At 39.3% G+C, this 12,376-nt stretch overlaps 2 protein-coding genes across 3 annotated transcripts in view; one reads left to right on the top strand and one right to left on the bottom strand.

Moving 5' to 3' along the window:
• LOC118224055 (T-cell surface antigen CD2-like) overlaps positions 1-12,376 on the top strand; it is a 35,789-nt gene that overhangs the window by 15,668 nt on the left and 7,745 nt on the right. The gene's annotated exons all lie outside the window — the stretch shown is intronic.
• LOC118224057 lies at positions 2,689-12,105 on the bottom strand. 2 transcript variants are annotated; one of them, XM_035411216.1, is made up of 5 exons: positions 11,881-12,105; positions 11,209-11,490; positions 10,627-10,869; positions 3,541-3,672; positions 2,689-3,089 (listed from the first exon to the last, which is right to left on the bottom strand). In XM_035411216.1, exons 1-5 carry the CDS (start codon positions 11,930-11,932, stop codon positions 3,013-3,015), a joined length of 786 nt encoding a protein of 261 aa, XP_035267107.1. In that variant the 5' UTR covers positions 11,933-12,105; the 3' UTR covers positions 2,689-3,012. The 2 variants fall into 2 exon arrangements, 1 of the variants encoding a protein (XP_035267107.1); XR_004764560.1 differs by lacking the exons at positions 10,627-10,869; positions 11,209-11,490; positions 11,881-12,105 and adding exons at positions 4,109-4,351; positions 4,989-5,235.

Genomic DNA, 12,376 nt, shown 5'->3' with positions numbered 1-12,376 from the left:
CGTAATTACGAGAAATACGTTATTTACTTTAGATAAACAATAGATTGTGTGGCCCCGCCTAGCAGGTGTGGCCCTAAATAAGCGCATAGTGCATTTATGCCATGGGCCAGCCCTGGAGGGCATCAAAGCAAAGGACGCCAACAGACGGAACAAACCCATAAAGAAGGCTGGGTCTGTCATTGGATCCAAGATGGAGGAGGTGGCGGAGGACAGAATGCTGGAAAAACTGCTGGCGATCTTGGATAACGCCTCCCACCCCCTACACAGCATGTCAGCCAAGCTAAAGAGCGCCTTTAGCAACAGGCTCATTCAGCCCCGGTGTGTAAATGAGCGACACAGGAGGTCATTCCTGCCGGGTGCTATCAGACGCTACAGTGCACCTGCCTTTGCCAGGCCTGCTGACACTGAACTGCTCGTGGACTGAACTTGCTTTCATCATCTGTTTTTAACACTCTGCTCTTTGCACATCAGGGCCACCAGAGCACTTGAATGTGTTTGAACGCGTGGGTATATCTGGCTGCTATTTGACTTTTTTACTTATTGTTCTGATCACGTTGGTCTTTGCACACTGTAATGTTTGAATAGATATTTGATTATATTTGAGTGGTTGAATATTTGTGTTTATGTACCTGTTGTCTTGTGATTTAATGTAACTGATCGTATGTATGCAAGGGTCAATGCAAATTCACCTGCTTCTCATAGTCTCACTGTAGCTGCCGCTTTGTGAGCCCGTGTGCTATACAGTAATCTGCATGGCTCGTTAGCACAAATGCATGCCTGACCACTGCTGCACCACCAAAAATGAACCCATGAATGTTAATGCTGGTCTAACAGGAAATTGTTTTTTTTATTAGCTTCCTGTTATTCTTACGGTTGACACTCAGATAGAGACCATCGGCTTGGCGGGCTGCGCACACTGAAGAGGAGAGAGCACCAATGCGTAGGAGTGGTCGGGTGACGACTGTGTACAGTTATGACTGTTAAATCGCCATGCCACTTAAAACAAGAGAAGACGTTTCATCTATCACTGACTTTCAGACTCTGCTACAAAAGGCACGTGTTTGAGATAGCTTTTATGTAATTGTGGCAACCATTTATTGTTTTATCTATGTTTCAGATTACATTTTTTTCTATTTGTTCTACTTGGGAGTACTTTGAGCTGCTTTTCTTCTACTTATTATTATTATTATTATTATCAACATTATTATAATTATTACATTCAACAAAAATATAAACAGAACTTTTTGTGTTTTGATCCCATGATTCATGAGTTGAAATGAAAGATCCCAGAACTTTTGGAAATGTGCAGTTTTGCAGCAATTGGCTCGTTGACCTGAATGTTCTTTCTTCAACCATAAGACACCTCCAGTGTTGTTTCAGAGATTTTGGCAGTACTTTCCAACCGGCCTCGCAACCTCAAGACCACATGTAACCACATCCACCCAGGCCCTCCACATCCAGCTTCTACACCGACAGGATCATCTGAGACCAGCCACACATAACATATTCATTGTTCTCGTTAGAAAGAGGCTAAAACCAAGAATATTTTGATAATACTGTAGTGCTTAGACATGTTTCCAAAAACATAAGGCAACTTTAATGAACAAATTTGATTTGTCAGCTATTACACCTCATCAATTGTATTACTTTTTTTTAGTAGTGGCTTGATTTCTGCCATTTTAAAGGATATAGTAACCTAGCCTGATTGTATGAAAGAATGTATTATGTCCAGAATTGGTTTTCCAAAGACAGGCAATAACTCCTTCTGTAGTGTTGTGGATATTGGGTCGAGGAGGCAGGGGGATGATTTGGCAGTAGAAACTAATTTGATTAGTTCAGTCTGAGAATGATGTGGCAGTAGAAACTAATTTGATTAGTTCAGTCTGAGCTCCAGGTGTGAACAGTTTGAGGGATTCTGTTTGTTTCGCAGGTAGCATAGTCTTGTCAATACAGCTCTATCACTAAAAAAGGAAAGGAAAAAAAACAATGGTTGTGTAGCGGTTAGCGCTGTCATCTTGCACTAAAGCTTGCACTCTCCCGTTTGAGTGGTGGTCTGGCTTAAATTTATAGCTCTCTTAAATTTTGTTTGTTGCAAACTCCCTGATATTTCCATTTACAGTTATTTGGCATTTGAGGGACTGACACAACCTGGATAGGGTGAAGCAAGGTCATGGGTTTTCGTAGCTAGCAGACATCTGCATGGGGCAATATGGCTGTGGCAGGCCATGGCTCTGCTGGGTCATTTTCCACCATCAACACAATGAGCTATATGCATAGGAGGGAGCGGCGCTCTCTGGGGATGGGTGAACACCATCTCTATTCAAAAATCCAGGCCTTCCCTAGAATGTTTGCCAATTGTGTATTTAACCAACTTAACATCCGCCGCAACTAATTCAGACGCACTAAAACAGGTGAGGAGAATCACTTGTGCAATGACGTGCTGTTGCATCAGACATTGACACTGCTCTGTTGCCCATCTGTAATTCCTCCTCTGATGTAATACTGCATAGTCCTATCACTTCCCATACAGGTGTGAGCCCTGTTGACTTTGAATCCGCTTGACAAATTTTTAAATCTTATCATTTTAAATAAAAATAGTTACAGCATTGCAACTTTTCTAAAATATTCACAGAAATACATACTATAAATCCAGTACTAAGCAGGCATCATAAAATCGAAATGACAAAGTTGCTTTTCCTGTTGCTTTAATTTTAAAGACACACACCCACAGCCATTTGCCACATAGTTATCACAAAAAAGGTAAGCACAATTATATGCAACACGTATGTAAATTTTACACAAAAATATACACGCATATGTAGACACATAAATATACACACATTTGTCAAAGTTTTTATAAATCCATTTTTCCTAAAGATATCAATGCACAGAATTACTGTTTTCTACATATTTCAGGTGTCATGAAAACAAAAAATAGATTCTGAAATAGATTTTTAACAGTGATTTTTTAATAAAAGGGATGTAAAAAGCTATTTGTCTCATTTTCCAACTTCACTGTACATCACTGTAAACAATCCCGTCATCCAGGGTCATCCTAAGAGAGTGACCTCTTTCTTCAGACTTCACATCTAGAGGAAACATTTAGTAAAAAATGATATTTCTTTCATATTCATATAAAAGTAGGAATTATTATAACCCGGTGGTCTAATCCAGTAGGGGTTTTAATGTTCGAATTTGACATTAGTATGAAAATCTATTGCCAGAATTCATTGTTTTAAATATGATTTCAAACACCATATATACATTTCGTTCATTTATTTTTTATTCTACATTGTTCCTATTATAAAGCACATAGTGTATATTTGTTTTGGCTCTGTAGTCCGGCAAATTTGACTTTGAATAAATGTACATTCGTTACAGTGGAGACTGTCATCTTGAATTTGAAGGTATAATGAGGAATTTTAGCCTTTTTTTATAGCCCTTACTTTTTTACTTTTGCATTTTGACTGTATGTGAAAAATATAAAAGTCACTAATATATGAAATCACACACACCATGAAAATTTTGATGAAATCTTACTTGAATTCTGTCGCTTGCGGCATATTTGTACACCGACTGAAATTCCACATGTCATGAAGCAGAGAAGGACCAGCATGACAGTGACCCCGAGACTGACACACCACTGTGTTTCTGGAACCAACCGAGCAGACCCTTCAAATAAAATTTAATTAGTTAATTAGGCATCATCATCAGAATAATGTTCTTCATCATTTCAATATACAGATTAAATGACTGTACTCAGGTTTGTTCCAAGCAGTGCTCATGCATCCTGCATGTTCACAATGCACTCTCAGAAGAAAGGGTTCTAAAGGGTTCTGTGTCTCCATAGAGGATCCCATCTCGGGTTCTTTGTCAGGCAAATTGATTCAGTCTGGTAGCTTTCACATTTTTCACACCTACCATAGATAGTTAAAATAAAGAGCTATAAAGGGTTCCCCTATGGAACCATTTCAGAACGTATAATGTTCACAATAATGTTCACAAAAATGCATGTTCACAATACTGTTCATACTGTTAATACTGCCAAGTAAATCGTTAAAGCTGCTATTTAGTTATTTATTATTTGGGATAATAAAGAATGATTTACCTGCACAGGACAGGGAATAAGACGAACTCTGACTGCTGTAGTTTCCCATTTTCAGTAAGCAGGAGATGTTTCCAGGTGAATATTCTAGAGCCAGAAATTTCCCTGTATGATTGGAGAGCTTTAGACGTCCCTGGTTCTGAACACTGACCCTCCATTCATACACGGCATCAGGAAAATCTCCCCCCGCACAATGTAACACAGGAACGTCCAGGATACAGGCAACAAGCTCAACCACTGGAGGATCTAAGAGAGGAATGTGCACTTGTCTACACTTCACAGTCACAAGCTACTAAGTTATGGTCACTGCATACTGAGTGTTATAGTTCACATTATTAAACAGGACGGAGTGTAGCACAGTGGGTAAGGAACTGGGCTTGTAGCCGAAAGGTCGCAGGTTCGATTCCCGGGCTAGGCCACTGCCGTTGTACCCTTGAGCAAGGTAATTAACCTGCATTGCTTCAGTATATATCCAGCTGTATAAATGGATGCAATGTATAAATGCTATGTAAAAGTTGTGTAAGTCGCTCTGGATAAGAGCGTCTGCTAAATGCCTGTAATGTAATGTAATGTAATGTAAACATCAATATTAACAATACAGTATTGTGCGTGCCAGCTGAAGACTTACCAATCACAACCAAGTGAGACGTCTCATTCAATACGAAGATGCCTTGGTCATCATAGGCTTCAGCAGTATAAACCCCACTGCAGTTTCTCCCAATGTTGTACAGTTTCAGTGTTCCATTTGGGAAAACCTCTGCAAATGGTTTACTAGAACGTGCTGTCTTGGCTATAACTATATTTTGGCGTCTCCATTTAATAGCATGGAAAGACCTTCTGTGTGACTCCCGCAGATGTAGGTATACGTTTTCTCCTATCTTACCGTACACTGTTTGGCCACAGCTCTCTCCTGTGTAGAAAAACAGACATCTAGTTTTAGTTTGTTGAATAAAAACAAAATTTCAAGTTGCAATTACCTAAAACTGGCTGATAAGATTGATTATATCTGTTGATGTGTCAGTTCACGTTAAGTTCTGATCTGATCTGATCTTTTTTATTTTTTACTTTACTTGCAGTAAAGTGCAATGGTAAATCCATCTTTGCCTTTCATAAATAATATCAATCCATAACATACAGTACACATATCTTTCAACAGATCTAATTGAAGTAATTGACTGACAATGCATTCTTTGTGACTTATTAGCGTTAGTTAACTTTATTTGCTAAGCTAATTGTGATTTGGATGCGGAGGTGATCACTGAGCTATTTAAAACAATTAACATTCGAAGTAGGTAAAAAATTGAATTACCTGACAAAAGACATAAAAACAAAGAGAGGCTGTGAAATGATTTGACGTCCATTGCGATTCTCTCAACAAAGTCTTCTGTGGAAAATATGAACCCACATGTATATATAACAAATACGTGGTCGAACAAAGGAACTTATGCTCCTGTCATTTATATCTCAGGCCTTTGCAATTGGTCTGCAGGTGCAATACACCGCCCATTAGCCTCCAAAGATGCAAACATTTTGTTGTGTGTTCTAGTGGCTTTGCTGCTAGACACTTTCACGAACAGTTCGCAGATGGCCTTCCATTTGGAACTAACACAACCATTTCCAGAACTGAATTTACCCGCTGTTATAACAATTTTGACTCAGATTTCTACAGCTGCATGTTGAATTAACAGCAGCTGTCAACCAGTCATTAATAATCGATTAGTGCACTATCTGCCTACAGTATGCCACACTGCAGGCTGCAGTCAAGCTCGCAGAGTGGAGGCAGAGGAAGACCTTTCGTATGCAGCTTTGACATCCGCTAGATAGCAATTAACAGAGGGATCCTGGCCAACTAAACCTTCCCCTGCATTGGGCATTATTTATTTATTTATTCATTTACTTACTTATAAGTTACTTTTAAACTACCTACCCTAAGGCCACATCCCAAAAAGAGCATAATATGGCTGTTGTGTTGTCTGAATATTTGGGCCATTGGTAGTTTGGATGAAGTATCGCACACTGTCTGCGCAGTATTTTGAGGCATTAAAGAGTAGCTGTCTTGAAATGAACACATTTCAATGCTTTTTATGGGTTAAAATTTTCAGGTACTTCCCTCTTGAAATGGGTGAATCTGAACAAGGACTTATTTTCTATGTAGAAGACTGACTTTGTTTGGGCCAACCAATGAACGTTTGAACCTGGTATTGAACCTGGAACCCGGGAGGTTCTCTTGGTAAAATCCTTCTTACATTACATTGCTATGAAATGTTCTGTTGACATTCCATATTAAATTTATACCGCTAGTTCCGCGATAGGGGATAAATAACGTAATTACGAAAAATATGTTATTTACTTTAGATAAACAATAGATTGTGCGGCCCCGCCTAGCAGTTGTGGCCCTAAATAAGCGCGTAGTGCATTTATGCCTTGGGCCAGCCCTGGAGGGCATCAAAGCAAAGGACGCCAACAGACTGAAAAAAAACTCATCAAGAAGGCTGGGTCTGTCATTGGATCCAAGCTGGTCACACTGGAGGAGGTGGCGGAGGACAGAATGCTGGCAAAACTGCTGGCGATCTTGGATAATGCCTCCCACCCCCTACACAGCATGTCAGCCAAGCTAAAGAGCGCCTTTAGCAACAGGCTCGTTCAGCCCCGGTGTGTAAAGGAGCGACACAGGAGGTCATTCCTGCCGGGTGCTATCAGACGCTACAATGCATCTGCCTTTGCCAGGCCTGCTGACACTGAACTGCTCGTGGACTGAACTTGTTTCATCATCAGTTTTTAACACTCTGCTCTTTGCACATCAGAACCACCAGAGCACTTGAATGTGTTTGAACGCGTGGGTTTATCTGGCTGCTATTTGACTTTTTTACTTATTGTTCTGATCACGTTGGTCTTTGCACACTGTAGTGTTTGAATAGATATTTGATTATATTTGAGTGGTTGAATATTTGTGTTTATGTACCTGTTGTCTTGTGATTTAATGTACCTGGCTGCTATGATGATTGAATTTCCCTCCGGGGATTAACAAAGTCAACTATCTATCTATCTATCTGTCTGTCTGTCTGTCATGGCACACCTCGCTCTCGCATGCACACTTGTGGTCCCAGTGCTGTTCTGCAGGACATCGCTGGAGAAAAGTTGCGTTAGAGGAAGTGAAAAAATATTCATATCCTGTCCTCGTCATGAATGTAACTGATTGTATGTATGTAATGGCAATGCAGATTTGCTTACTTCTCACAGCCACACAGTAGCTGCCGCTGTGTGAGCCTGTATGCTATACAGTAATCTGCATGGCTCGTTAGCACGAATGCATGCCTGACCACCGCTGCACAACCAAAACTAAACCCGTACATGTTAATGCTGGTCTGACAGGAAATTGTTTTTTTTTTAACTTCCTGTTCATCTTACGGTTGACACTCAGATAGAGACCATCGGCTTGGTGGGCTGCGCACACTGAAGAGGAGAGTGCACCAATGCGTAGGAGTGGTCGGGTGACGACTGTGTACAGTTATGACTGTTAAATCGCCATGCCACTTAAAATAAGAGGACGTTTCATCTACCACTGACTTTCAGACTCTGCTACAAAAGGCACGTGTTTGAGATGGCTTTTATGTAATTGTGGCAACCTTTTATTGTTTTACCTATTTTTCAGATTACATTTTTTTCTATTTGTTCTACTTGGGAGTACTTTGAGCTGCTTTTCTTCTACTTATTATTATTATTATTATCATCAACATTATTATCATTATTACATTCAACAAAAATATAAACAAAACTTTTTGTGTTTTGATCCCATGTTTCATGAGTTGAAATGAAAGATCCCAGAACTTTTGGAAATGTGCAGTTTTGCAGCAATTGGCTCATTGACCTGAATGTTCTTTCCTCAACCATAAGACACCTCCAGTGTTGTTTCAGAGATTTTGGCAGTACTTTCCAACCGGCCTCGCAACCTCAAGACCACATGTAACCACATCCACCCAGGCCCTCCACATCCAGCTTCTACACCGACAGGATCGTCTGAGACCAGCCACGCCATTCGCTGATACAACTGTTGGTTTGCACAAAACCGATGAATTGACACGTGCAACGATTTCATTTTGTTACATGGAAAATATTTTTCCAGAAGGAGGAGATTACTATTTACTAAATCTAACAACTATTTATCAGCAAATATCACCTCTGTTGTTAGAAGCAGAAGGAAATGTATTTTTTATTATAAGCTGAGCTAGATTACCTCCTAACTGTAATGTTCATTGTTCTCGTTAGAAAGAGGCTAAAACCAAGAATCTTTTGAATCCAGGTGTGAACAGTTCGAGGGATTCTGTTTGTTTCGCAGGTAGCTTAGTCTTGTCAATACAGCTCTATCACTAAAACAGGAAAGGAAAAAAAAAAGAATGGTTTTGTAGCGGTTAGCGCTGTCATCTTGCACAAAAGCTTGCACTCTCCCGTTTGAGTGGTGGTCTGGCTTAAATTTCTAGCTCTCTTAGATTTTTGTTGTTGCAAACTCCCTGATATTTCCATTTACAGTTTTTTGGCATTTGAGAAACTGACACAACCTGGATGGGGTGAAGCAAAGTCATGGGTTTTCGTAGCTAGCAGGCATCTGCATGGGGCAATATGTCTGCCGCAGGCCATGGCTCTGCTGGGTCATTTTCCACCATCAACACAATGAACTATACGCATAGGAGGGAGCGGTGCTCTCTGGGGATGGGTGAACACCATCTCTATTCAAAAATCCAGGCCCTAGAATGTTTGCCAATTGTATATTTAACCAACTTAACATCCGCCGCAACTAATTCCGATGCACCAACACAGGTGAGCTGAATCGCTTGTGTAATAATGTGCTGTTGCAGCAGACATTGACGCTGCTCTGTTGCCCATCTGTAATTCCTCCTCTGATGTAATACTCCATAGTCCTATCACTTCCCATACAGGTGTGAGCCCTGTTGACTTTGAATTCACTTGACAAATTTTTAAGTCTTATCATTTTAAATAAAAATAGTAACAGCATTGCTAACTATTTTTCCAAAATATTCACAGAAATACATACTAAAATCCAGTACAAAGCAGGCATCATAAAATAGAAATGACAAAGTTGCTTTTCCTGTTGCTTTAATTTTAAAGACACACACCCACAGCCATTTGCCAAATAGTTATCACAAAAAAGGTAAGCGCAATTATATGCAACACGTATGTAGATTTTACACAAAAATATACACGCATATGTACACGCATAAATATACACGCATATGTACACGCATAAATATACACGCATATGTCAAAGTTTTTATAAATCCATTTTTCTTAAAGATATCAGCACAGAATTACTACATATTTTCTACATATTTTACTTGTCATGAAAACAAAAAAATAGATTCTGAAATAGATTTGTAACAGTGATTTTTAATAAAAGAGATGTAAAAAGCTATTTGTGTCGTTTTCCGACTCTGACTTCACTGTAAACAATCCCGTCATCCTGGGTCATCTCAAGAGGGGGACGGCATTCTTCAGACTTCACATCTAGAAACATTTAGTAAAATATTATATTTCTTTCATATTCATATAATAGTAGGAATTATTATAACCCGGTGGTCTAATCCAGTAGGCGTTTTAATGTTAGAATTTGACATTAGTATGAAAATCTATTGCCAGAATTCATTGTTTTAAATATGATTTCAAACACATATATACATTTCGTTCATTTATTTTTTATTCTACATTGCTCCTATTATAAAGCACATAATGTATATTTGTTTTGGCTCTGTAGTCCAGTACATTTTACTTTGAATAAATGTACATTCATTACAGTGCAGACTGTCATCTTCAATTTGAAGGTATAATGAGGAATTTTAGCCTTTTTATAGCCCTTACTTTTTTGCTTTTGCAATTTGACTGTATGTGAAAACAAAGTAAGTCACTAATATATGAAATCACACACGCCATGAAAATTTTGATTAATACTTACTTGAATTCTGTCGCTTGCGGCATATTTGTACACCGACTGAAATTCCACATGTCATGAGGCAAAGAAGGACCAGCATGACAGTAACCCCGAGACTGACACACAACTGTGTTTCTGGAACCAACCAAGCAGACCATTCAAATAAAATTTAATTAGTTAATTAGCCATCATCATCAGAATATGTTCTTCACCATTTCAATAAACAGATTAAATGACTGTACTCAGGTTTGTTCCAAACAGTGCTTACGCATCCTGCATGTTCACAATACCCTCTCAGAAGAAAGGGTTCTAAAGGGTTCTGTGTCACCATAGAAGAACCCATCTCGGGTTCTTTGTCAGGCAAATTGATTCAGTCTGGTAGCTTTCACACTTTTCACACCTACCATAGATGGTTCCATCAAGAGCTACAAAGGGTTCCCCTATGGAACCCATTCAGAACGTATAAAGTTCACAGTAATGTTCACAATACTGTTCATACTGTTCATACTTGTAAATACAAGTTAAGGGTTAAAGATGCTATTTAGTTATTTATTATTTGGGATAATAAAGAATGATTTACCTGCACAGGACAGGGAATAAGACGCACTCCGACTGCTGTAGTTTCCAATTTCCAGAGAGCAGGAGATGTTTCCAGTTGAATAGTCCAGAGTCACAAATTTCCCTGTATGATTGGAGACCTTTAGACGTCCCTGGTTCTGGACACTGACCCTCCACTCGTACACGGCATCAGGACCGTTTTCCCCCGCACAGTGTAACACAGAAACTCCCAGGATACAGGCAACAAGCTCAACCACCGGAGGATCTAAGAGAGGAATGTCCACTTTTTTACACTTCACAGTCACAAGCTACTAAGCTATGGTCACTGCATACTAGGTGTTATAGTTCACACTGTTAAACATCAATAATAACAATACAGTATTGTGCATCCCAGCTGATGACTTAGCGGGCGACATAGCTCAGGAGGTAAGAGCGGTTGTCTGGCAGTCAGAGGGTTGCCGGTTCAATCCCCGCCCTGGGTGTGTCGAAGTGTCCCTGAGCAAGACACCTAACCCCTAATTGCTCTGGTGAATGAGAGGCATCAATTGTGTATAGCGCTTTGGATAAAGTGCTATATAAATGCAGTCCATTTACCAAGACTTACCAATCAGAACCAAGTGAGAGCTCTCCTTCAGATGGACCACGCCTTGGGCATCGTAGGCACTAACACTATAAACTCCACTGCAGTTTCTCCTGACATTATGCAGTTTCAGTGTTCCATTACTAAAAACCTCTGCAGAAGTGTTAATAGAACCTGCTGTCTTGGCTATAAGTATATTTTTATGCCACCATTGAAATTTAGAAAAATACTTTCCGTCTGACTTCCGTAGATGTAGGTATACGTTTTCTCCCATCTTACCGTACACTGTTTGATCACAGTTCTCTCCTGTGTAGAAAAACAGACATCTATTCTTAGTTTGTTAAATCAAAACAAAATCTTAAGTTACAATTACTTAAAATTGGATGATAAGATTGATTATATCTCTTGATTTGTCAGTTTACATTAAGTTCTGATCTGATATTTTTTTTACTTTACTTGCAGTAAAGTGCAATGGTAAATCCATCTTTGTCTTTCATAATTAATATCAATCCATTGCACTACAGGACACATCTCTTTCAACAGATTTAATCAAACTAATTGCCTGACAATGCGTTCTTTGTGATTTATTAGCGTTAGTTCACTTTATTTACTAAGCTAATTGTGATTTGGATATAGAGGCGGTGATTGAACTATTTAAAACAATTAACATTTGATGTAGGAAAAAAAATGAATTACCTGAGAAAAGACAGAGCAGTATAGAGATGGTGTGATATGTTTTGATGTCCATTGCGATTCTCTCAACAAAGCCTTTTGTGGAAAATATGAACCCCCGTGTATATATAGCAAATATGTGGTCGGACAAAGGAACTTATGCTCCTGTCATTTATATCTCAGGCTTTTGTCATTGGTCTGCTTGTGCAATACTCCGCCCATTACCCTCCAAAGGTGCAAACATTTTGTTGTTTGTTCTAGTGGTTTTGCTGCCAGACACTTTTTCAAACAGTTCGCAGATGGGCTTCCATTTGGAACTAATACAACCATTTCCAGAACTGAATTTACCCACTGTTATAACAATTTTGACTCAGATTTCTACAGCTGCATGTTGAATTAACAGCAACTGTCAACCAGTCATTAATAATTGATTAGTGCACTATCTGCCTACAGTATGCCACACTGCAGGCTGCAGCCAAGCTCGCAGAGTGGAGGCAGAGGAAGACCTTTCGTATGCAGC

This window comes from Anguilla anguilla, chromosome 3 (genome assembly GCF_013347855.1).
Source record: "Anguilla anguilla isolate fAngAng1 chromosome 3, fAngAng1.pri, whole genome shotgun sequence".
In the NCBI taxonomy this organism is placed as follows: domain Eukaryota; kingdom Metazoa; phylum Chordata; class Actinopteri; order Anguilliformes; family Anguillidae; genus Anguilla; species Anguilla anguilla.
The sequence above is the reverse complement of the archived record's forward strand: the minus strand, read 5'-3'. Positions and strand labels throughout refer to the sequence as shown.